A 27,513-nucleotide genomic window follows, 5' to 3' on the forward strand; every position below is an offset into this window, starting at 1 on the left:
ACGATAAAAAGAATTAGCCTACCACATGAAGCAAACTGGCTCGGTGTTCGTGGTCCACAGGTTTCAGGGTCACTGCACACAGAAAGGTTTCCAAACTTAAGCCTGTGGACATCTGAGTTGTGTAGAACAGCAATTCTCAACAGGTGGGTCGGGACCCAAAAGTGGGTGGCAGACAGCTTGTTAAAAAGAAAATACATTTTAAAAAAAGCATTTTAATTTAAAATAATTAATACGAATCCGATTTTGTACTCATCTTTTATATTAAAGCACAGAGAGTTTGTATGTAGAGCATGTGGTTTGTATTCTATAAAATTGGGTCACGACTTAATGACCATGAGAACATGTGGGTCCTTGGCTGAAGCCAGTTGAGAACCCCGGGTCTAGAATCTCCTGAAAATAAAATCTGGTACGTACATGAAAATGAAATGAAAATGAAAATACATATGTCTAATATGTTTTTTTCTGAAAATATCTGATATAACAGCTCAATTCTAATTATTAAGGTTAAAGGTGCTTCCTCCTTTAAACAGCTATAACATGTATTTGTATCAGGCTACAAACAGGGCTGCTTTATGAATTCATGCAACGCAACTATGTCTCAAAAGCATTTTACACTACTCTTATTTAGTGTGGGCATACCTTTAGCTAATATTACTTTTATATTTTTTACACTTACTTTTTAAGTTATCTGATCATTTATCAGTTTTAAAATCGGTTATTTCACTTGTTTTATTGCTTTTTAAAACATGTTGATCCACAGCATAGAGGCTACAAAACGAAAACTATGCAGCCCTGCAACACAGCTTTAACCTAAATATCTACAATAAAATGATGTAGCCTAAAATACACACCTGCTGCTCATCCAACACTTCTCAGTCTTCACCGTTTGCTATTTTTATCAGCCATTGCTCCTCATTCTCATGTAATAGAGCTAACGCTACCTCCATCACCTCAAAGTCCCTGTGTTCTCCTAACTTTACTAATGTTACCACCTGCTACACATTCCTGCTCAGTCTGTCCCTCGTTTTCTCCGTGAACGTCGTTTCCTCACTTCCAACACCGATGTACCCCGCAGAGAAAAGGTGTAGAACCGGCGGACACACGCGTGCTTTCGCTTGCAAACACTCGGGGGTACACTGGCAAGCCCACGCTTTCTTCTCCACACACACACAACGCACAGTAGATTGATTTGAGGAGAAGGGCGTGACTAACTTGCGATACAGAGAAACCTGGAATGGAATGGAACGGCGTGGCAATTCTAATCACAATGCACTGTACTTTGGGCAGTCAAACAAAATCCCGGACGATTTTGAATTTTTTTTAGGTCTCAAAAGTAGGACATGTCCGGGAAAAAGAGGACGTCTGGTCTAGCTCTAGTAGTAATCTGAAAAAGGCTGCTGTAATACTGAGCTTGTCCACAGGAGGGCAGCACTCTAATTTACTGTATGAACAGATCCGCTGTAATACTGAGTTTATCCACAGGAGGGCAGCACTCTAATTTACTGTATGAACAGATCCGCTGTAATACTGAGTTTATCCACAGGAGGGCAGCACTCTAATTTACTCTATGAATAGATCTGTTAAAGGGCGGAGCATGTGTCAATCATTTTCGACTACAGCCAATCAGATACTACACTTTCGTTGTCAATCACTTTTTATTAAGCCAATCCTCAGACAGACCAAGCTGTCCATCAATTTTTACTTGCGCCAATCACCTTAACCGATCTGTCAAAAGAAGGCGGAAACTGCGGTACTACCGGTGCTGTCTGAGGATTGGCTTAATAAAAAGTGATTGACAACGAAAGTGTAGTATCTGATTGGCTGCAGTCGAAATTGACACATGCTCCGCCCTTTAGCCACGCCCACTGGTGCTCAGGCCTGCAGCATTACCCTTTTCTAATATGGGTGCAGCTAATCGCGTTACGGCTGCGTCACCGGTGTTACGTAAGCACGCAGCCCTCGCCTCGAGCTCCAGCAGGCTAATATAAATAATGATTTATTTATGTTCAGGAGAGAAACTGCGGCGGAGCTGGAGGAACAGCAGCCCACCTGAGAGGAGCTTCAGACCGGCCCTGAGGTGAGAGCGGCCGCCTGAGAGAGGATTAAACAGAGGATTAGACCCATTCATGTTCAGAGAAACAGTAAAGCTAGTTTAAAAAGCAGCCTGAGAGCAGCGCTGTTATTAACTGATCCCCTGTACTGCTGCCTTACTGCTGCTAACTACCCTAACTAACTCATTAACCAACTGCGGGCTTTAACTCTTTAATTATTGGGTATTTTGGACAATTGTTTTGCTTAATATCTACTGAGGAGTGAATAATATCAGTGTGTCACTGTTTTTCCTATTTAAAATATATGAGTGAGATGTTAATTGATAGGATTTCTTAGTAGTGTTAACCCTCTCAACACTGAACCAAATATGCTGCTGATCAGGACAGGCTTTTTATAATAACTTTACAGTAAATAAAGTGTAAAATATTATTAATTATAAAAGTAACGTTACCCAACCTGTAAATATATTCTCCCGTAAATCATTCATTCACATTCTCTTTCACTCCTGCTGACATATTGCGTTTTTTTACAATATGTAGGGATATAAACTTGTCAAACACAAACTCACAAGGCTGCTGGCACATTTCCTTTCCAAGTTGTTAAATGTGGAATATGGAGCTACACCAGCGTTCAGTTCCTCTCTTAACACCCTCAATTATTTTTGAAAATAAAAGGAAGTACTAGCATGTAATCTTTTTTAATCATAAGAAAGTTATTGAATTACAATTAATTAAGTGATAAAACTTTAAACACTTTAAAAAGTGTATTTTAGCTTCTACAGCTCTGTTCCAAACATTTTAACAATTGTATTGCCTAAATTAATTGTGTAGGTTTGGACCTGATTCATAGAACAAAATCTTAAAATATAGGTTATGAAACTGTTGTCATTTATGTTACATCAGGATTTTAGCTGTAAAATATTACAGTCATCTGCCCAAAATAAGAAACAAACATTAATGAGGTGCTCCTGAATTTATCTAGATTTCATTAATTATCTAGATAAATTCATTATAAATAAATATTATACAAAACTAAAATTATTCCATTACAAACAGAAATTTGATGTTGAGTTTATCATTGTATGTAACTCATTCTTTTTTTTTACCTTTTTATTGAGAATTTAGAATTAGACTGGGGGGGGGTCATTATATCAGTTAACATGCTTTTCACTACTATACTACTTTTAAAACATCTAATAAAGAAGCGGTTTAACTTTAAAAGAAAGCAGTGAAATTAGTGGAATAACATACACAGGTAGGGTTGCTATATATAAATATAATAAATTAGAATACAAATTTTAACAAGAAAATGCATACTAAAATGATATTCTTTAAATATAATGACCAAAAAAAAGCAGCTCTGTCTCAGTGTTTAAATTATCTGTTAAGAACTTCCTGAAACAATTGGATCATGTGACCACCAAGAATTTAGGATATCCCCTCTCTCTATTTGCTCATTTAATGACAGGATGTAAAACAGCCAAAGTTCTTTAGTTCGCTCGCTAAACTGCAGTATGAAACCAAAACTACTGAACACAAATGGATACAATAGATACACTGTATCTATTTCAGGTGTGAAAACGCCCCTAGGTGGTTTGGACTTTCAGACTAATTACAGGACGTTGAGGCAGGCTATCGTCATTCATTAAACAATAGAAGAAGAAAAAGAAGCAGTGTTGTACCCATACTGCTGCGTGACGCACAAGTCAGGAACAACAGATTACACTGGAGATTCCTGTAGCTCCTGTAACTGTAGATTAATTTATCACCTAGAAAGGCTGTGATCTATGAGACTGGTGTTTCTCATCACTGGCACTGCGTGTTTTAATCTCTTTCACAGGTGCGGGTAACGAGGGAGATGAGGGAGGGGAGGATGAAGAAGAGATGAGAAGCTAAAAGGAGGAAGAGCAAGACAACAGCGAGTCCACGGATGAAGACTACAGGCGGAGGATGAGGATGAGGAAGAGGAGGAAGCCTAATAACGATTCATCTCCTGTCATCACTAAGCCTGCACTGCACTTGTAAGCACTTTTCTGCACTTCTCTGCTTCAGAACAGAATATTAACAATATTATTATTAGTAGTAATAGTAGTATTTTTATTATTATTGTGCAGCAGTTCCTCTGGAATGTGTTTGTTTATCAAAATTCTAAGTAATAGTTAAACATACAAATGTGTCACGACTGAGGATCGTGGACTAGGCATGGACTTCCCAGTCTGGCCAATAGGAAGCTGCTGTGTTCTCCTGAAGAGCTTGAATCTGCTGTGGTCAGTGTTGCTCTTTAAAGGAGAACTCCGGTGTGAAGTGGACTTGGGTTGTAGTGAAACATGATGACGAGTACGAACTGTTGTCTAATAGCCCACCTCTTTTCACCCTTAGCATTCTCAAATACAGCGCTTTTAGCCGATGCTCTCAACAGGCTTACAATGCAAATACAAAATCTATAAGCTAAATCTACACATGTTAACATGCTGACTAGTGATTTATTGTGATATTGATATATTGATTCATCCCATCATTTCAGTTATATTGTATCGTATTGACACGTGGCGTCAAATATGGATATTTTTATTGAATTGTAGGAGCTCTAAACTCCCTAAGACTCTCCCCCTAATCTGGCTCATTAATGTTATTGCTCCATTACTCCACATGGTGGAGCTATAGTTGTTGCTTCATTACTCCACATGGTGGAGCTATAGTTGTTGTTTCATTACTCCACATGGTGGAGCTATAGTTATTGCTTTATTACTCCACATGGTGGCGCTATAGTTATTGCTTCATTACTCCACATGGTGGAGCTATAGTTGTTGCTTCATTACTCCACATGGTGGAGCTATAGTTGTTGTTTCATTACTCCACATGGTGGAGCTATAGTTATTGCTTTATTACTCCACATGGTGGAGCTATAGTTATTGCTTCATTACTCCACATGGTGGAGCTATAGTTAGGGTAAACCTGCGGTGAAGAATTTTGGTTAAGTTCTGTGAAATTGATACTACTTTATAAGTAAATATCTGTAATTATGGATTTAATGGTATTTTATCCTCTTTAGTAACAGATGACGTTTTATCACAAGAAAAGTTTCTACGCTACTTCAACAGGTGATTCAGAATCACAGTATTGTGATATTACAATACATTACCCATGATAATGATTTTATTGGAACATCAAAAATGGGGGTGCTGTAACTCAAATAATGCAAAATTTACATGATTTTATTCTTACATTGTACATTTTTGTGAAGATGAAATTGATTGAAAAGTTGTTTGCAGTTATGCAGCCCTTACACCATAGTTTATTATTACCTGATTCAGCATTATCAATTATGAATTATGATTCAGCCGATTACTATGATCTGTAGAATCACAGTGTGTTCTAATTGTGTACTTATTACTTGTACTATCTAGTGTTTGGGTATGTAGTATAGATGATACGTTTCAAAGTTAGTGTATGATAGATTCTGAGTATTATACTCATCTCATCGCTGTCAGTTTTTGAGTAAATTTATACAGTGTAACAAACACACAGACCTTGCTGCAAATTCTGGTTATGACTACTCTTAGATATTTTACTATGTGATGTGATGTGATGTATTGAGAGTCTAATATCAATATTTTTGTCTTTCACACTTTTTCAGGTCCTGAAACACCAGCCAGCGTTCTCAAAAACGAAGCTTTCTGAGCGACGCCAAAGAAGAACCACTTTGTTTTATTTTTAAATGGGATTTGGGTGTGAAGAACTTTTTACTCTGGTAAAGAACCTTTATGTATAGTTAAGAGAAAATTAAACCATGTGACTCTTTCTTAAAGTTACTGTGTACCTTATTTTATTTTACTGTTAAAAGTTCCTCATCTTCAAGTGCCTAACAACTTTCAGAAGATCTGATGGACCTGGTGGAGCAGTCTGAGATCTAATCATGTGGAACATCATGCTTTTGCACTTTCTGAAACCTTGCTTTTTAAGTGTGGCCTAAAAGAAACAGTTTTTTAGAAACTGTCTCGATCTCTCTATCTTTACATTCTGTTTGTAAGTTGTTGCACTTTCTGCTTGTTGGTTTCTTCGGCCGAGTCGGCGGCCGGCCGGCCGAAGTGCCGTTTTTTGAGTCTTTCACTCAGAAACCTCTCCAATTCATTTTCTATGGGGAGCTCCTGAATTTCGGTTAGACTCCGCCCCCTCCTATACAAAACCGAGAGAGAGAGGGCGAGAGACTATTCCTTTGTATTGAGGGGGCCATTTCATTAAAATGGAGGTCTATGACGAAATTCGTAAAACTAATTTTTTGCTCGCTCATCTGCATATCAATGGAACCGGTCGACCAATCAGACGCCGCCAAAGCCACGGAGGCTATAAAAGACGCTCGATATCAATAGCATTATCCATCGTGGTGAATTGACGAAATAACTTATTATATAAGTTTTGAACCTGCCGCGGAGTAGAATCCTATCGCTTCCGAATAAGTACTGAAGAAAATTGTGCAAAAAAAAAAAAAAAAAAAAAATTATAAAAAAATAAAAATAAATAAAAAAAACAAACAAACAATTAATGTACTTATTATTTAATATGTTTGTGTTAACAATTCTTATGTAGCAACATAATAATAGAATATCACTTGTTTTGTGTGATAAGAGAAAGTGCCCACACTCTGAGACTGGACCAAAAACACAGAGCCCTCACAGAGCAGAGTGTTTTTGTGGCCGTGCTGAGGCCGTGCCCCTCAGAGAGCCCTCTGTCCCAGAGACCGGCATAGGACAGAGCGCTCAGAGAGGGACAAGTCGGGGACCAGCACTGGCTTACCGGCAAAGAACAAAACACTCACAACAGTCAGCACCCGCTCAGAGTGTTCCCTGCGGGAAACCGAGTACTTTCTGCTGGTGTTCTTTGCAGGCCAGGCTTGGTCCAAAGACTAAGCAGGGGTAAAGTTTGGTATTCCGTGTGGAATAATGCAATCCAAACTCATACCCAGACTCTCGTTATTCTGCATTATACATAAACACGCTAGTTTTCTTGATAATGGTGGACTGTTTCCCCTCCACACACCTGGAGCTCCACCTACAACTCAGTGACTGACTCCACCTACTCTGCTATGACTGAGAAATCTAGGGCATGATCAGGGTCAATCAATACTAATCCACACTTACAAACAAGGTATCAGAATTATTTAGCATTTAATACATTGGGCAATAAAAACATCCCATGCCTACGCTACAAGCATTTATAAACAATAATACTAACCCAGCACATAATACAATCAGACATATTTAAATTTTAGCTTATTTAAGCTGTAAGACAGGTAAATTTGCTAAAACAAAACCCACACTGCTGCAAACTAGAGAAGAAACCACACTTACAGTCTATAAACCTTATTGAAATTTACAGGAAGCTCATCTAGTTTTTGTTGGGGTTTTGCTCAATCTGGGTCCATTTATTCAGTAGTTTTTACATTTCTGGTAACTCATCAGCAGCCTCTTCAGTAGCACAAACCATTGAAATCTCACAGATCACCTGTTCCAATACACATGGAGGAAACAGGAAACACCTGGAGACGATAACTAGGGGGCGGAGTTACACTGAAGGACAAAACAAGAAGTGAACACAGGGGAGCACATGTACACAAGCAAAACAAGGCAGGAGGGCAGGAAAATAACACAGACAGACAGGAGAGACACAGGAACACCACTGACTGATTAAAACCCTGACAACAGTTAACAGTCAGAGTCTATTGCGTGTAAACCCCCGCTCATTAAACACACACACACACACACACACATATATATATATATATATATATATATATATATATATATATATATATATATATATATATATATATATATATATACATGAGAATGTTAATTTGATATAGATGGACTTAGGATTGTACCTGGTGGCTAAACAGCGCAATTGCAATGCTTAGAAACATATTTATTTATATATGGATTTATGCGTTAATAAAAGAAAATGTACACTGTATGTGAATGTACTGTACATTTCGCATGGAGTTTGATATACTTAGTCATTTGTCTTTTTGATTAAAGATTAAATTTGGGTTTTAATCAGTCAGTGGTGTTCCTGTGTCTCTCCTGTCAGTCTGTGTTATTTTCCTGCCCTCCTGCCTTGTTTTGCTTGTGCACATGTGCTCCCCAGTGTTCACTTCTTGTCTTCCTTCAGTGTAACTCCGCCCCCTTGTTATCGTCTCCAGGTGTTTCCTGTTTCCTCCATGTGTATTGGAACAGGTGATCTGTGAGATTTTAATGGGTTGTGCTACTGAAGAGGCTGCTGATGAGTTACCAGAAATGTAAAAACTACTGAATAAATGGACCCAGATTGAGCAGAATCCCCCCAAAAAACAGATGAGCCTCCAATAGACTTTAGTACGGTTTGCAGGATGTAAGTGCGGTTTCTTCTTGAGTTTACAGGAGTGTGGGTCTTGTTTTAGCATATTTGTCTGTCTTATAGCTTAAATATGTCTGATTATATTATGTGTTAGGTTAGTAATATTGTTTATGCTTGTAGCGTAGGCATGGGATATTTAATGCGCAATGTATGAAATGCTAAATAATTCTGTTACCTTGTTTGTAAGTGTGGATTAGAATTGATTGACCCTGATCATGCCCTAGATTTCTCAGTCATAGCAGAGTAGGTGGAGTCAGTCACTGAGTTGTAGGTGGAGCTCCAGGTGTGTGGAGGGGAAACAGTCCACCATTATCAAGAAAACTAGCGTGTTTATGTATAATGGAGAATAACGAGGGTCTGGGTATGTGTTTGGATTGCATTATTCCACACGGAATACCAAACTTTACCCCTGCTTAGTCTTTGGACCAAGCCTGGCCTGCAAAGAACACCAGCAGAAAGTACTCGGTTTCCCGCAGGGAACACTCTGAGCGGGTGCTGACTGTTGTGAGTGTTTTGTTCTTTGCCGATAAGCCAGTGCTGGTCCCCGACTTGTCCCTCTCTGAGCGCTCTGTCCTATACCGGTCTCTGGGACAGAGTGCTCTCTGAGGGGCACGGCCTCAGCACGGCCACAAAAACACTCTGCTCTGTGAGGGCTCTGTGTTTTTGGTCCAGTCTCAGAGTGTGGGCACTTTCTCTTATCACACAAAACAAGTGATATTCTATTATTATGTTGCTACATAAGAATTGTTAACACAAACATATTAAATAATAAGTACATTAATTGTTTGTTTGTTTTTTTTATTTATTTTTATTTTTTTATAATTTTTTTTTTTTTTTATAATTTTTTTTTTGCACAATTTTCTTCAGTACTTATTCGGAAGCGATAGGATTCTACTCCGCGGCAGGTTCAAAACTTATATAATAAGTTATTTCGTCAATTCACCACGATGGATAATGCTATTGATATCGAGCGTCTTTTATAGCCTCCGTGGCTTTGGCGGCGTCTGATTGGTCGACCGGTTCCATTGATATGCAGATGAGCGAGCAAAAAATTAGTTTTACGAATTTCGTCATAGACCTCCATTTTAATGAAATGGCCCCCTCAATACAAAGGAATAGTCTCTCGCCCTCTCTCTCTCGGTTTTGTATGGGAGGGGGCGGAGTCTAACCGAAATTCAGGAGCTCCCCATAGAAAATGAATTGGAGAGGTTTCTGAGTGAAAGACTCAAAAATCGGCACTTCGGCCGGCCGGCCGCCGACTCGGCTGAGGGAACCAACAAGCAGAAAGTGCAACAACTTACAAACAGAATGTAAAGATAGAGAGATCGAGACAGTTTCTAAAAAACTGTTTCTTTTAGGCCACACTTAAAAAGCAAGGTTTCAGAAAGTGCAAAAGCATGATGTTCCACATGATTAGATCTCAGACTGCTCCACCAGGTCCATCAGATCTTCTGAAAGTTGTTAGGCACTTGAAGATGAGAAACTTTTAACAGTAAAATAAAATAAGGTACACAGTAACTTTAAGAAAGAGTCACATCGTTTAATTTTCTCTTAACTACACATAAAGGTTCTTTACCAGAGTAAAAAGTTCTTCACACCCAAATCCCATTTAAAAATAAAACTGAAAGTGGTTCTTCTTTGGCGTCGCTCAGAAAACCCTTTGTAGCACCTTCGTTTTTGAGAACGCTGGCTGGTGTTTCAGGACCTGAAAAAGTGTGAAAGACAAAAATATTGATATTAGACTCTCAATACATCACATCACATCACATAGTAAAATATCTAAGAGTAGTCATAACCAGAATTTGCAGCAAGGTCTGTGTGTTTGTTACACTGTATAAATTTACTCAAAAACTGACAGCGATGAGATGAGTATAATACTCAGAATCTATCATACACTAACTTTGAAACGTATCATCTATACTACATACCCAAACACTAGATAGTACAAGTAATAAGTACACAATTGGAACACACTGTGATTCTACAGATCATAGTAATCGGCTGAATCATAATTCATAATTGATAATGCTGAATCAAAGGTAATAATAAACTATGGTGTAAGGGCTGCATAACTGCAAACAACTTTTCAATCAATTTCATCTTCACAAAAATGTACAATGTAAGAATAAAATCATGTAAATTTTGCATTATTTGAGTTACAGCACCCCCATTTTTGATGTTCCAATAAAATCATTATCATGGGTAATGTATTGTAATATCACAATACTGTGATTCTGCATCACTTGTGAAGTAGCGTAGAACATTTTCTTGTGATAAAACGTCATCTGTTACTAAAGAGGATAAAATACCATTAAATCCATAATTGCAGGTATTTACTTATAAAGTAGTATCAATTTCACAGAACTTAACAACCAAAATTCTTCACCGCAGGTTTACCCTATTCATTTGATTATAGCGCCACCATGTGGAGTAATGATGCAATAACTATAGCTCCACCATGTGGAGTAATGAAGCAACAACTTTAGCTCCACCATGTGGAGTAATGGAGCAATAACTATAGCTCCACCATGTGGAGTAATGGAGCAATAACATTAATGAGCCAGATTAGGGGGAGAGTCTTAGGGAGTTTAGAGCTCCTACAATTCAATAAAAATATCCATATTTGACACCACGTGTCAATACGATACAATATAACTGAAATGATGGGATGAATCAATATATCAATATCACAATAAATCACTAGTCAGCATGTTAACACTTTGGGTATTATAGCTTCTGTGTAGATTTAGCTTATAGATTTTGTCTTGGTTGGGTCTTTTTTTCAAACAGGAATATAATAATTAAATAGTTAAAATGATTAAAATAAGTACCTGACTTCACTGCTCTTCTCTTCTCTCTATCTGGAATTGCTCTCTTAGCATCTTGTGTCTTCTGAATCTGCCGTTCTTTGTGGTCAGAAGTCCTGTAGAAACACAGCAGTGGTATCTGTATGGGTCACTGTGTTGTGTACAGGTAGCTGCAGTAACTGCATGGGTTGCTGTGGTGTCTGCACACACAGATACCGCAGCTACTCATGCAGTGTGTGTGTGTGTGTGTGTTAGGTGAGTGATGCAAAAAACACAATAAAATGTGATTTGGATGTCCAGTGCATCCAGATTAAGATGCATCCGTTTAAATATGATTGCATTTTTCACAAAATGAAAAAACTCAATTACAAAGTGCGTTACTAAACTCCAAATATCACATTTTAGGGGGTTTTTGGTTGTCCAGACTATAAAAAATCTTGGATCCAATAAAAATAAAAACATTTGGATTTGGAGCACAGCATTAAATACATTAATAAAGACCTTGCATCTTCAAAAAGACAACTTTCAAGAAGAAGGAAAAAAAAGTCTTCAATGTAAAAAAAAATCTGAGAAAATTTCACAAATTTCTAACTTAGTTTCAATATAAAGAACAACTGCCAGATTTCACTTTATGGTGAAAAGTGGGGGAAAATGGCGATATTTTTTTATGTTACGCCATAAACATTATTTAATACCTTTAGCCCACACAGAATATACTTTTTTATTTACACTCACATTAACCTGCAACTCTTAAAGGTGAACTCTGATGAGTAAGAGCTTTTGTTGAATAGCCTCCACCTCTGTTTCCCAAATACAGACCTTTAGCCGACGCTCCCAACAAGCTCACAATGATAGAGGCACAGCGCTGCTCATGCAAAGAAATAGCTATTTTTACACCATTAACAAACTCAAATTAGCCTCGTTTTAAATGTCAGAGTCCTCAGATTTCTACCAATGTAGTGTGAAGCTACTTTGAGTTTGTTAATGGTGTAAAAAATAGCCATTTCTTTGCATGAGCAACGCAACGCCCAGATCACCAGCATTGTAAACCTGTTGAGAGCATCGGCTAAAAGCGCTGTATTTGAGAATGCTAAGGGTGAAAAGAGGTGGGCTATTAGACAACAGTTTGCACTCGCGATCATGTTTCACTACAACCCGAGTCCACTTCACACCGGAGTTCTCCTTTAAAGAGCAACACTGACCACAGCAGATTCAAGCTCTTCAGGAGAACACAGCAGCTTCCTATTGGCCAGACTGGGAAGTCCATGCCTAGTCCACGATCCTCAGTCGTGACACATTTGTATGTTTAACTATTACTTAGAATTTTGATAAACAAACACATTCCAGAGGAACTGCTGCACAATAATAATAAAAATACTACTATTACTACTTATAATAATATTGTTAATATTCTGTTCTGAAGCAGAGAAGTGCAGAAAAGTGCTTACAAGTGCAGTGCAGGCTTAGTGATGACAGGAGATGAATCATTATTAGGCTTCCTCCTCTTCCTCATCCTCCTCCTCAGGCGTGTAGTCTTCATCCGTGGACTCGCTGTTGTCTTGCTCTTCCTCCTTTTAGCTTCTCATCTCTTCTTCATCCTCCCTCATCTCCCTCGTTACCCGCACCTGTGAAAGAGATCAAAACACGCAGTGCCAGTGATGAGAAACACCAGTCTCATAGTTCACAGCCTTTCTAGGTGATAAATTAATCTACAGTTACAGAAGCTACAGGAATCTCCAGTGTAATCTGTTGTTTCTGACTTGTGCGTCACGCAGCAGTATGGGTACAACAAAAAAAAAAAGTCCAAACCACCTAGGGGCGTTTTCACACCTGAAATAGATACAGTGTATCTATTGTATCTATTTGTGTTCAGTAGTTTTGGTTTCACACTGCAGTTTATGCATTTTCTTGTTAAAATTTGTATTCTAATTTATTATATTTATATATAGCAACCCTACCAGTGTATGTAATTCCACTAATTTCACTGCTTTCTTTTAAAGTTAAACCGCTTCTTTATTAGATGTTTTAAAAGTAGTATAGTAGTGAAAAGCATGTTAACTGATATAATGACCCCCCCCCAGTCTAATTCTAAATTCTCAATAAAAAGGTAAAAAAAAAAATGAGTTACATACAATGATAAACTCAACATCAAATTTCTGTTTGTAATGGAATAATTTTAGTTTTGTATAATATTTATTTATACTGAATTTATCTAGGTAATTAATGAAATCTAGATAAATTCAGGAGCACCTCATTAATGTTTGTTTCTTATTTTGGGCAGATGACTGTAATATTTTACAGCTAAAATCCTGATGTAACATAAATGACAACAGTTTCATAACTTATATTTTAAGATTTTGTTCTATGAATCAGGTCCAAACCTACACAATTAATTTAGGCAATACAATTGTTAAAATGTTTGGAACAGAGCTGCAGAAGCTAAAATACACTTTTTAAAGTGTTTAAAGTTTTATCACTTAATTAATTGTAATTCAATAACATCAATAAACAAAAAAGTTTACATGCTAGTACTTCCTTTTATTTTCAAAAATAATTGAGGGTGTTAAGAGAGGAACTGAACGCTGGTGTAGCTCCATATTCCACATTTAACAACTTGGAAAGGAAATGTGCCAGCAGCCTTGTGAGTTTGTGTTTGACAAGTTTATATCCCTACATATTGTAAAAAAACGCAATATGTCAGCAGGAGTGAAAGAGAATGTGAATGAATGATTTACGGGAGAATATATTTACAGGTTGGGTAACGTTACTTTTATTATTATTAATATTTTACACTTTATTTACTGTAAAGTTATTATAAAAAGCCTGTCCTGATCAGCAGCATATTTGGTTCAGTGTTGAGAGGGTTAACACTACTAAGAAATCCTATCAATTAACAACTCACTCATATATTTTAAATAGGAAAAACAGTGACACACTGATATTATTCACTCCTCAGTAGATATTAAGCAAAACAATTGTCCAAAATACCCAATAATTAAAGAGTTAAAGCCCGCAGTTGGTTAATGAGTTAGTTAGGGTAGTTAGCAGCAGTAAGGCAGCAGTACAGGGGATCAGTTAATAACAGCGCTGCTCTCAGGCTGCTTTTTAAACTAGCTTTACTGTTTCTCTGAACATGAATGGGTCTAATCCTCTGTTTAATCCTCTCTCAGGCGGCCGCTCTCACCTCAGGGCCGGTCTGAAGCTCCTCTCAGGTGGGCTGCTGTTCCTCCAGCTCCGCCGCAGTTTCTCTCCTGAACATAAATAAATCATTATTTATATTAGCCTGCTGGAGCTCGAGGCGAGAGTAAATTGGAGTGCTGCCCTCCTGAGGACAAGCTCAGTATTACAGCAGCCTTTTTCATATAGACCGTTTCAGATGAATATTCATGAGCGTAGGAAGTGACGTAGATGTTGCTAGGACACTTCCGTTTTGCGGTAAACAGCGTTCAAAACAGTGGATGTAATTTAATTTAAACCTTCCCTTACACACTGTTCCACAGCCACAAGAACTGCTGCAACATTACTGCAAACTTCACCTAATCTGAGAGTCACAAACATTGAAAATCAGGTCATTACGAGCAGATTTTAAAATTGTTCTTTAAACGTGTAAACTATGGAGGACCAAAAATGACGTAAGTATAAATAAATAAATGCACATATAAATGTAGAAATAAATAAATATATAAATGAATAAATAAATGTTGAAATAAATATATTAATAAATGCACATATAAATGAATAAATCAATAAATATGTAAAAAAAATACATGCATAAATAATTGTATAGGTAAATAAATAAATTAATAATTACATTTCTTATTAATATATTTATTTATTTATTCCTTTACATGTGCATGTATTTATTTCAACATTTTTTTTATGTATTCATTTATTTATTTCAACATTTATTTATTTATTTATTCATGTATTTTAACATTTCTACATTTATTGATTTATTTCCAAATTTCCACATATCTATTCATTTATTTATTTACATATACAATTATTTATACGTGTATTTATTTATTTTATATGTATTTATTTATTTCAACATTTTTATATTTATACTTATGCCATTTTTGGTCCTCAAAAGTAAACACGCGTGCTTTCGTTTTTCACACTGCTAACCTGCCATGCAGTTACAGTGTCCGCTCACAACTTCTCCCTCCGTCTTATCTATAAATCATGCAGAGTACGTGTTGGTTAGCGTTTGACTTGCTCCAACCTCACCATACACTATAGTGATGCCTTCTCTACTATTTTTTTCCGCTGCGGAAACTTAACCGCGAGTTTTCCTCCGGTAAATGGTGAAGAACCTCCAGTTTCAGCTCACAGTAAATAAATATGCTTTAATAAAAGAGTTTAATATTGTTTTAACGCACTTTACTAACCTCGTTTCTGTTTAATGACAGTCTGAACCGGAGCTTCTCTACCACCGCTGTACACCGCACCATCAATCACTGACCATCAGCTGACAGCTGATTGGCTGCTGAACTCCCTAAGGTACTGAAAGCCAATCAGAAACCGAGAAATCAATATTATAGTGTATTAATAATAAATAAAAAAACGTTCCAATCTAATTATGTCTTTATTTTAAATAGATTTATATAGCTCTGAAAAAATAAGAGAAGCAATAAATATGCAGACCATGGAGAACGAGATTCTCCAAAATACAAAATTCATTCATTAAAGCTGAAACGAGTAATGACAAAAATAAAAAGAAAAAAATAAATAAAATTGATTTAATTAATTACATTCACTTTATTAATAAATAAATAAATAAATAAAGCAACTATTTTTTTTATACACATTATTCTTTATATTTATTCCTGATTTTAAAATATTGAGATCTAGACGGTTTTTGAGTATGGTTTGAGTATGGTTGTAGTAGAAGATTCTAGCTGAAAATTATACCCTGTGCATCCTGAATGCAAAACTATTAAAGCATATTGAAAAATTACAGCATATTGGGATCTGATCTTAAAAGAACCCAGAAGCTGAGAAAAAAGATACATGACTGTGTTCTCAATACGTTTTTATTGTAACATGTGGATGTACAATGTGCTCTACAACTAAATTGTGGTTCTACAAAATCTTTAAAATAAACAAATAAATTAATTAATTAATTAATAAATAAATACATACATCCATAAATACACAAGGACACAATAATGTAAAAATCATTGAATGTATTATCTTGGGTATGCAATTACCTGTAAAGTTGTAGTAGTAAAACAGTGTACTAAAATTGTTTAATAAGTTTTAAACCAAATACCAATATAAATTAAATCTTTGCAAATATTGTGTGTGTCAGACTTCTTGTATCTAAGATGGAAGGAAGATAAAAAAAACCTTTTATGTAATTCAGTGTGAAAAGATTTTATTCCAAATTATTTTTGAGACACATGTGAGGTCAGACTCCACCTCCACATCAAACTGCTGTAAAGCCAGCATGGTCCAAAAAAAAAAACAGCAACCAGGCTAAAATGTATACAGCTTACAGACACCTGTGACCAACATCACACTGGGAGTGATGTGGGGGAAGACAGACGAGAAATAGCTTGGCCAATTGTGCTCTCTCTGACTCTGGCAGCTGATGGCGGCAAAGCAGCATGATCAATCAGACCAATCAGACCCCACTTTTGATTGATTTAAAAAAAGCAAAGTCATATTCTAAGTGCATAATTTAATAACTAATAACTAGTAATCAATTCAGTTCGACTCCAGGAGTAGAACTGGTCCAAGTCCAATAAACTTTTTGTTTTTTACAAACTTTATCAATGCAGGCTTATTTCTAAAAACCCAAAATGAATAAAAAAACTCATATTTCCCTTTGAAGACATACATACTTATAAATATTTTAAACTGACGGTAGTATTTAATAGAGAGGAGTAAGGGAGTAAGACATTTAAAAATGTATATGCTTTAGTAAAAATCAAAGTACTTACATTCTTTAACATTCAAAACATCTCTAAACTCCTCTAAATATATGGCAAAAGTAGAGCCCAGAACTTAACAATCACTAAATATGTGAGCCTAAAACCTTATAAAGATACAAATATTTATTCAAAATAAATTATATATAGTTTGAAAATACCTAGCTATAAAATGAATTACAGTATATCAGTAAAGGATTAGGACTCTTAATGGAGAATGATTAAGTTATTTTTCTCTTGTCCCATGACTTGTCCCATGTCAGTGTACATTTCCGTTGAAATCCATGATAATTTCCAAATTCCAGAAACGTTTCGAGTTTTTCCACTGTTTTGAGGTATAAGCTGATCTGAGCTGCAGGTTTTCAGTACAGTAGATCTTCTCCTGTGATGGTCGGTTGCTCTGGTTTTTTAGTCTGTATTTTGGGCAGGTGAATTTTGCTTGAAGCCACAACCAAAATGTTAGCTGCATGGGTGACTGCACTGCCAACACTAAGCCAAAAAGAGAACCCTAGCTTTTCTTCTAGAACCACAAGGTGGAATAGGTTCTCACTAAAGTTTGCCACATGCTCTGTCAGCCGATGACACTGCAACTCTGCGAGGAAACTGGCAAAAGCCAGTGAACTGAACAAAGCTGAGAGAGAGAGAGAGAAAAATGTGCTTTAGAATAAATATTTATCCACAACTTGTACAATATCTCAAAAAGTAAGTATTTTGTAAATATTTTATTATATAAATTTTGTGGGACAACACTGAAGATATCACATTTGATACAATATAAAGTAGTCAGTTTACAGCTTGAAAAACAATGTATATATGTGCTCTTAAAAAATGGCCAAAATCAAGGAGCTAGGGAATGTTAGACACCTTGTCCTCTTCCTCCTTCCACTCGAGGATGCCCCACAGGTGCTTGATTGGGTTAGGTCTGGAGATATGCTTCCTCAGTTCATCACTGTTACCTTTAGCTTTTTATGCAAGGCAGTTCTCATCTTGGAGGTGTGTTTGGGGTCTTTATTGTGTCGGAAAACCGCTATGCTGCCCAGTTCCAGGAGGTAGGGGATAATGCTCTGCATTATAATGTTACAGTCCATGTTGGAATTCAGCTTCCCAAGGCTGGAAGCACTCATGCAACCCCAGACCATGATGCTACCACCATCACAGGGGCTGGTTCCAGTACTACATGCTCTTGGCTGCTTGTCCTCTGCCAGCTTTCTGCAGGCTTTCTTGTGTGTTAGCTTCAGAAGAGGCCTCCTTCTAGGACAGTGCCATGTAAACAAAGTTGATGCTTTCTTCAAGTCTGCAAAAATGCTGCCAGCACTCAAGCGTATATTTGTACATTTGTGTATGACATTGGCTATTGTGCTGTATCTCCGTTTTAGTGTGTTAGCTGTGAGTTATTTTGAAGGCACAGCACACGTACACTTGTATACAAGCTGTACACTGACTACTTCACACTATATCAAAGTGTAATATCTGTAGTGTATATATAACAAAATAATTACAGAAAATGTGAGGTGTGTGGGAAATAATATCTTCTGCAAAATCTTATTTTATATAAATATAACAGAAACTAAAATATTAACTTACTCAGACTCTATATAATTCAATTTTAAAACAATGTATCAAAAAATCAACCTCAAAACAAAAGCACAAAATATTTAGTACATGCATATAAACAGCTAACATACAGTTAAAATATTTACAAAAACAAAATATTACTGTACACGATACAATATGGCACACCCGTACTTGCAGGGCAAACATACTTATTTATTTGTGCATTAATTTATTTACAATAAAATCATTAAGTAAAGCAAGGAAATTGTGTTTTACAGTGTGGAAGTCGTGTTGACTTACCTGCTATAAAGTTCCAGAGGTAGAGTCCCAGAGGTCCTTTGATGGACTGGTAAGGCACTTTTCTGGCATTGTAAATACAGAAGGCCAGACTCACCAGTGCAAAGCCAATAGCGATGAAGTGAAAGAAGATTATGATCATGTGAAGGCCGCCGTTGATTTTTCTAATCAATCTTGGAAAAACTGATGATGAAGAAAAGACATAAAACATATTCAATATTTTAACTTGTGACTTTTTCCAAAAATACACATACAAAATACCATCTCAAATGCACTATTAGGGAAGGTATCTATTGATAAATGAGAGTTCTATCATTTTTGCTATTCAAACCATTCTAGAAAAGAACACTGAATAAATAGTTGATGATGGAAAACAGACATTAAAACAACCTTTATTTAATTTAGCTTAAATTAGCCCAGTGTACAGGGAAATAGCACATTAACTATTCTCAACAAACTAACTACAACGTTTGTTAACATCAGAGCAAGGAGAATAAATAAGCACAAGTGTTATTAAAAAAGTGCTATTTTTTTATAAAATGAATACAGAAGTATAAGAAATTTTATATTTAAATATTCTACTGACTTGTTCCACATTTTATTGTGTAATTTAGCTAGTTATATTCTGGGTTTCAACATTTTGCATTTAATAGTTTTTCCATGCACTTAAAGGAGAACTCTGGTGTGAAATTGACTTGGTGTAGTAAAACATGATGAAGAGTATTAACCTTTGTTGAATAGCCCACCTCTGCCTTACTGCAGCTTTCTGAAATCCAGCAATTTTGTACAGTTTTTTTAAAACAGGCTTTAGAATGGATAAAATGGGGCATATTTTGCCTTTGCAGATAAATCGTTTTTTTAACCCGTTATCCAGATTCAAAGTAGCTCCACACCACGTTGGTAGAATCCGGAGAGCCCTGACATTTAAAATGAGGCATTAAGAACTTTAAAAGTGCACAGAAAGGTTATTAAAAATGCTTTAAAATGGTTGTGCCCAGAGAATATGTTACTCTACAGGATTATAAGCTTTTTCTGCTCTTTTAAAGTTAAATAATGCCTCCTTTTTAATGTCAGGGCTCTCCAGATTCTACCAAAGGGGTGTGGAGCTACTTTGAGCATGGGAAACGGTGTAAAAAGTGATTTATCTGCAGGGGCAAGTAGATGCCCCATATTATCCATTATAAAGCATGTTTGAACAAACTGTAAACAATTACTGGATCTCGGATTAGTTCACTTTATCATGTTTTACTACACCAAAAGTTAATTTCAGACTGGAGTTCTCTGTTAAGGAAGAATGTAGCTGTGGCTCTTTCCACAAATGTGAACTTGTTTTCCAGGCTAATGCAGTTAATGCTGAAGATAAAAGGTATTTATCATAACAAGCAGAACTTAAAATAAGTTGCTATATGCTTAACCAATAGGAACGACCTTTATTAACACCACTGCAACCACCTGAAGAACAACAGCAACTAGTTAACTAGCAAAATTAACTAATTTCACCACATTGCCCTGGTAGGAAAACAGACTAAAAAACACTGTATTTAATTAATTTGAGGCACTGTAGTTAATCATTAGTGAATAATTGATAGTTCAGTAGTAAGAAGCATGGCCTGAACTGAAGCTGTGTGTGGTTTTTATTGTGTTAATGAATGATAAATGAATAAGAGACTCACTGTAGATTTTGTATCTCCGGCTCCCGAGCCCGCACCTCCGGGTCTTCCCGCCCTGGAACAGCCCGTAGTAAATGTCCCCGGTGAACAGCGCGAGCTCGGGGCTGGATGCGTTCACCAGGTCCACCCCGGTCTGACACAGCACCGTGCCGGTGACCCAGCGCTCCGTGGAGAGCGCCACCACCAGCAGAACCACCGAACCGATACTCAGAACCGAGCCGAGGGAGAACACCACCTGCTTCCACACCGTTGGCATATCAGCAGCAGCAGCAGCCCCAGCTCTCCCCCCGCCGACCCATTCTCCCCCCCAACCCGAACCAGAACCCGCCGCTCACGATCCTACCCCCGCTCTACCCCACACCCGGACTCCACCAGAACCCCCCACCGAGTCAACAGGTCCAGTCCGGGCGGAGTAACTCCTCCACAGAGCCGCAGATCAGCTGAAGATCAGGAAACTGAAGATAGAGCGGCCAAACAGAAGATCTCCATTACCACCAGAGGAAACCCTATACTGGGGTCTGGTTCCGTGCCAGAGGTTTAAATGCTCTCTCTCTCTCTCTCTCTCTCTCTCTCACTCACTCTCTCTCTCTCTCTCTCACTCACACACACACACACACCTTCTCTCTCTGTATCTCTTTCTCTGTATCTCTCTTTCTCTCTCTGACTATCTCTTTCTAACTTACTCTCTCTCTCTCTGTATCTCTCACTGTCTCTCTCTCTGACTGTATCTCTTTCTGACTGTCTCTCTCTCACACACTCCCTCTCTATCTCTCTCTCTCTCTTACACTCTCTCACACACACTCCCTCCCTCTCTCTCCCGCACACTCTCACACACTCCCTCTCTCTCTCTCTCTCCCTCACACTCTTACACACTCCCTCTCTATCTATCTCTCTGTCTTACACTCAGTTCAGTTCAGAGGTGCATTGTGTTACACTCTCTCACACATTTTCTCTCTCTCTCTGACTGTCACACACACACACACACACACACACACACACACACACACACACAGTAAGTAAGCTTTATTTATAAAGCACTTTTTACAGTCTACGCTAAGTAAGAAATCACTTAAATACCATATTAAAATAAGTAGCCCAACATTAAACAGATAAAATAAATAAAAAGTACTAAAATATAAATAAACTAAAATGCATAATAAGGAACATAGGATAGATCGACCACTAAATCACTCCAGTAACAGACACACACACACACACACAAACTTTCTCTCTGTTTCTCTCTCTCTGACTGTATCTCTTATTTTCTCTCTAGTTGACTGATAGGAGATACAAGCAAATACCTGTATTTTCTCTTTTTTTTTGACCTTTTATACATTGTTTTGACATGTTTTGATATTTTTTTAATATTATGCCAAAATGTCATCATCATTCACCAATGCATTGACTTTCACTGATAGTTAAGATTGATTTTTACAAAGGTGTGAAAAGTATTACCACATTCATTACTCTGTAAGTAAAAGTACAGATACTAGGGTTTAAAATACTTCTGTAGAAGCTGAAGTATCACGTCAAGCTTTTAACTCAAATAAAAGTGTAAAAGTACTGGTTTCAAAACTATTTAAATGATAAAAGAAAAAGTAGTATTTTTTTAGTTTTTTAATTCTGTAAAGAGGAGTACTATGGCGTCACATCTGCATACATAGTAATAATCTATTTATAAATCTAGATTCCATGAGGAGAGATATGGAGTTTGGAGATGTTTTAATGAACTGTGATGGAAGATCACTACTGTTTTGTATTTATATTTAGACTAATAATATTCTTTATTTAAGCAAAAAAATATTTTGCTCTGTATTTCAGTTTGTCACCTAATCTGAAAAGCTGAGTTAAAGCTTCTACCCTAAAGAGGCGCCTTTAAATGTCAATAGCTAAACCTCATTGAGTCCCTCGGGTCAGTGCTTCAGGAAATGAATGAGGAAGGTAAAGGTCAAGTGGGACAGATGTAATGTGAACATATAAAACCTATGAAATACAGTATATCACTGTAATTAGTGCAGCCTGAGCCGTCTGCAAAGCTATTTGGAAGGATCCTGCAGTCATCCCCTGTTGTTATTCAGAGTTGGCCTGTTATGAAAAATTACATAATGCTTGTCTGCTGGTGTAGCCGGTATGGCGAGACTTTTCTTTACTTCAGTGGCTTTTTACTTGGCTTTACATCAGTATGATGAGTAGGAATTAATTTAGTTCCCTAATCATTTTCATCGTTAATGTATGTTTATGTTTAGAGTCTATCAGACCTTATCCAGTATACATGCAATTCTTTTTTATTTTTTTTGCAGCAAGGGTCTAAGAATTATTGCAAAATGTAGTAATTTTCTGGCAACCCTGCTGCAGGATGTTACTGTTTCTTACAGACATAGGACATACTGCAAACATTTTTTAAATCATATTATTTAACACATATGAACACTTCAGTGCTTAGCTGACTAATATTAATTGATTTTAATATTATACAGTGTTTCTGGATGACTCACAGTTGTTGTGGATGTTGGGATATTCCCATTCCCATTGTTCCCAAATTCCCATTATTAGTAAGATCTTACAACAAGCATTTAATTATCTGGTATATAAGTCTCATCAATGAGTAATCAAATGCAGTATAAATAAGAAATAAGAAAAGCTTGTCCAAAATCCTCTCTAGCCACAGGCTACTCATTTAGAGCTAAAATGGAGGAGAAAACTGCATTGCTATCAATTTCATTTACATATTAATCTCTCAAATATCAAATGTCTAGATGTGTAAATAAGGTAATCTTTTTACATGACTATATATGAAAATAGCTTCTCTACTGTCAGTTAAAAAAACATACAGTGTTATATATTAGTAGTATGGATAATCTGAATTTGATTTCTGTTTGTAAATTAATTCAAATCACATCACATCACAAAAAATTAAAAACTATGTTGGGTCACCTCACTGTGCAACTGTGTTTATGTGTGAGATGACAATGAGATTGAAATGACAATAACTTCAAACAAAAACAGATCACCTTATTGATTTAGATGAAGAAGAGCTTGATCAGGGTAGATAATGGTGTTTCTCCAGAGTAGGGAACCTCCTGGAAAGGTTGGGTTCCAGGACTACAGGTGAAGTACTTCTGAATTCTGAACACAAGAGGGAGACAAATGCACAGACAATCACAATCATGATATCCACCTTTAACCACACACACTGGGGGCTTGTATAATCTATCAGATTATATGATAGAGTGGGGTAGATCATTCTGTCTGAAAGCAGGAAAACACACTGGTTACTTTTTTATAGACACATCTTGTCTCACTGTGAAGGACTTTTGTTATTAAACCAGATCAGATGATTTTATTTCACAGGAGTTTTTACTGGGTAAAACTGCTTTTAGCTACAGTTCACGGGTAAACTGGAACATGGTACTCTAAACACTGCATGTAAACCTGATCTTAAATAAATAATGATGAAAAGATTATCATATCTGTGCACATCTTAATATCAGTATCAGCTGAATGTGTCAAGTTATTCTTATTATATAAAAAAATATCTCCTAGCAACATAGAGTATTAAAATTGGTTTATGACTGTGTTTTCTTCAATCTGTATTCACAAGATAACACCTTACAACATATACCAATGTGTGGGCATTGCCAAGCCATACCCTGAGGTAACACTTCATAAACAGTTTTTATACTGCTGTACCATAACATTGACATTGGAATCTTCAGTATCCTTTTTTAACTTCTTTCTATGATTTTTAAAAAGATTGTCTTTTAAACAGTAAAGCATGACAGGTTTGTCATGTGACAATTTAAATTAAAACAGCATTCATATTTTGTGGTTTTATTTTATTATTGAACACAATGTTATCAAACTCCATCACTGCTGCATGGACGTCTTAGCACCATCACGGTACACACAACACAAGACGTAATTTGCTCTTTGTGGTTTTAGAGTCTCGCGATATTGATTATGAAGTGGAACCTTATCGACAGACCAATGCTAGCTGTGCCCACTAAGCTACCTGGGAATGTTGAACGATTAGCCACTGTGGTTTGGCTGTTGTTTATGGGTTTAATGCATGCTGGAATGCAGTTTAAATGCTTTTAATGCAGTTATAAGAATTGCTTTTATGCGGTTCAATCATAATACAAGGAGGACAACAGAACAGTCTGCATAATTCCCTTTTAATGCATGTTCACAGTCTTTACTTTCTGGCCTGATTAACCCCAAATCATAAAAAACTGGACGATATGGAAAATGCCAATAAAAACTTGTTTTTCTTACATTTATTTTGGTATATATTTATATTTTATTGTGTACCTAAGATATTTCATTGATTTATGGTTATCTATTATTGCATTTCAGGCCTGCGACACATACAAAAAAGGCTGGGACAGTAAGGCACTTCCCACTTTGTAACGCAACTATTTATTTTACAAAAAAGCACCGATGATACCAAGCAATAAAGTGTTTTAGAAGTTATTTTTATGTCTGCAAACACCTCGTACGAAATGCAACAGTATGAGGTGGTCCTTTTTTACCTTATCAGTACCTGTGCACTCTTTTATTGTGTGCAGCTTGGGGTTTTGCATTGTCTTGTTGATAAATACTTAATAAGTTTAAAGGCTGTATTTTTCATTGATTTCCATGACAGTGCCTGGCTTTTGGACTCGATGCTAATAACAGTCTGGATGGTACTCTTCGGCTTTGGTCACAGATCTGGAATACTGATTCGTCGGACCAAAATACACATTTCCACTGTCCCAGATCACTATCCCAGATGCCTTCAGGCCCAGAGAAGTCAATGCCACTTTTGGACATGGTTAACATAAGGATTCTGTTGGGCACAGAAATCTTAAACTTACAGAGTAAAGTGTAATTTGTGAATGTAGTAACTCTGCTTGAAAAAGGTTTGCCAACGTACAGTTAGTACTTACCCATGTGCTTCAATCAGCTATTGATAAATGATGGTTTTTAATCCAGAGCCGTTTGATTGGAGATCACAGGTGTTCAGCTTAGGCTTGCAACCTGAAATTCCTGCAATAAAAGTCAAATAAAATGTGAGAAAGACTGTTTTTGTTTCTTTCCTTTTTATTATTTGGGGTTATATTAAAAAATTTCACACTTACTTTACAGATAAACAAAAGGTCCACAAAAACATGCTGACTTTGCTTTGACTTTACATACTGTAGAAATCTGATCTCAAAGTGGCATAGCCTTACAATTTGCATCTGGTAATAATATCTAGTTTTTCATCTTTTTTGCATGATCAGCAGGGCTGTTTCTATCCCTAGGCTGTATAAGCAGTCACTTAGGCTCATGTCAACTTTTTATTAGTTATTTGAAGTATACACAAATCAAGCATAACATAATTACCACATCATGGTGGTGGTGTGTTAGTAGTGAGTGTTGTTCTGGTATGAGTGAGTGGATCAGAAACAGCAAGGCTGCTTGAGTTTTTAAACACTGTGTTCACTTATTGTCCTTCACTCTTTGTGCTGGTCATTCTTTAGTCCTTCATCCGTGTTTACAGGATGCTAACTACAGGAGGCTGTTGGTGGACTATTCTCAGTGCTACTCTCAGCAGTAACACTGAGGTGTTTAAAAACATAAAAACTAGTTGCATACATATTATTATAATTGTTGTTGGTCGTGGGCCTGTAGGTCCCTAGCAAGAAGTTGCTTAGGATTTCCAAACGTTCAGAAACAACTCTGATGACGAAGTATTTTTAGAATCTATAGTTTCAGAAAGGTCCCTGGCATCACAGTTGGAGTCAGATGTCTTGAGGCAAAAATACAGTCTGGGTATAATAATACTGTAACTTTGCTCTTGTCCACTGAGGGTCAAACAAGTCCATGCCTGACGATCTGTGAACAGGATAGCTTAAGATGGACCACAAAACCAAAGCTCTCTCAATCTGAAGATATATAAACACTTAAAACCCACTATAGAGCACACCCTGCTACACCCTGTTTATCGTATTATGAGATGTAGGGACTAATGGTCATTAGGTTCTTGTAGACGAGGGTCTTATGCACAGTCAGCAATAACCCAATGGGCAAACTTCATTAGGTTACCATCATCCTCCATTAGACTACAGTCGGTCAATGGCCTCTGTATCGAGCAGAGCTTCAGGCTTCTGACTCTGAGGTGAAGAGAAGGACAATGTTGAAAGTGTCTTAAAATTAAGCTTTTTGTCATGTTTTCATCCCTCTTTTTGACACATACTGTATCTTACATAAGAACAGGACATTGAATAAGTGGAATACATGTGTTTGTGGCCAAAACACTCAATTCATTTTTCTTTGTGCACAGATCTTACTTAAGGTAGCAGCTGGTAAATTTAACGTGCTTCAGCAGAGTCAATAAAATTCAAACTATACCCAACTAAGACTGTGTTTTGCCAAGAACACTGTAATGCAATAATAATCACAATATAGGGGTTGCAATTCAATATAGTGTCAAATATTGTAAAATTATACCCCTGTTAGTTCCGACCCTGCAATGTGATTGGCTGAGAGGTGTTTTATGAGTGCCGTTATCAGTCGGTAATGCACTGTAACCGAAGCTCTCAATGTATTACTCCGCCACATACAGGTAACCTAGCAACGCAACAATGGAACTATTTTAACTTGCGGAGTGTTTATAGCCAAACAGATCGTATTTTCTCATCCTCTTTAACTCAAAATCTTTCAATAAACAGTGATAATGGGACTGTGGTGTAATCACAATAATACACTCAATAAAATATCACTATACGTTATTCACGATACAATGATATCATTACACAGTGATTATGCTATGTTGTATACA

At 36.8% G+C, this 27,513-nt stretch overlaps 1 protein-coding gene and 1 long non-coding RNA gene across 2 annotated transcripts; one reads left to right on the plus strand and one right to left on the minus strand.

Annotated features, from left to right (window-relative positions):
* The first annotated feature begins 1,812 nt into the window (after nt 1-1,812).
* Nucleotides 1,813-5,853, plus strand: LOC111195236 (uncharacterized). The gene is made up of 3 exons (XR_007429576.1): nt 1,813-2,077; nt 3,892-4,072; nt 5,689-5,853. It is a non-coding gene; the product is annotated as an uncharacterized LOC111195236 (long non-coding RNA).
* A 10,306-nt stretch (nt 5,854-16,159) lies between these two features.
* Nucleotides 16,160-21,550, minus strand: clrn2 (clarin 2). Its single transcript, XM_007230243.4, has 3 exons — nt 20,712-21,550; nt 19,042-19,221; nt 16,160-17,818 (listed from the first exon to the last, which is right to left on the minus strand). The coding sequence occupies exons 1-3, from the start codon at nt 20,962-20,964 to the stop codon at nt 17,550-17,552; spliced, it is 702 nt and encodes a 233-aa protein (XP_007230305.1). The 5' UTR covers nt 20,965-21,550; the 3' UTR covers nt 16,160-17,549.
* Nucleotides 21,551-27,513: the final 5,963 nt, after the last annotated feature.

The sequence above is a fragment of the Astyanax mexicanus genome, chromosome 25 (assembly GCF_023375975.1).
Source record: "Astyanax mexicanus isolate ESR-SI-001 chromosome 25, AstMex3_surface, whole genome shotgun sequence".
NCBI classification, from domain to species: domain Eukaryota; kingdom Metazoa; phylum Chordata; class Actinopteri; order Characiformes; family Acestrorhamphidae; genus Astyanax; species Astyanax mexicanus.

Bases quoted from the DNA above. Each gene is read 5' to 3' on its own strand.
- clrn2 (XM_007230243.4), bottom strand. From the start codon at position 20,964: ATGCCAACGGTGTGGAAGCAGGTGGTGTTCTCCCTCGGCTCGGTTCTG. The intron at 19,222-20,711 runs GTGAGTCTCTTA...CTTCATCATCAG, and splicing joins CCGGAGATACAAAATCTACA to TTTTTCCAAGATTGATTAGA. The intron at 17,819-19,041 runs GTAAGTCAACAC...TCTCTCTCTCAG, and splicing joins CCTCTGGAACTTTATAGCAG to CTTTGTTCAGTTCACTGGCT.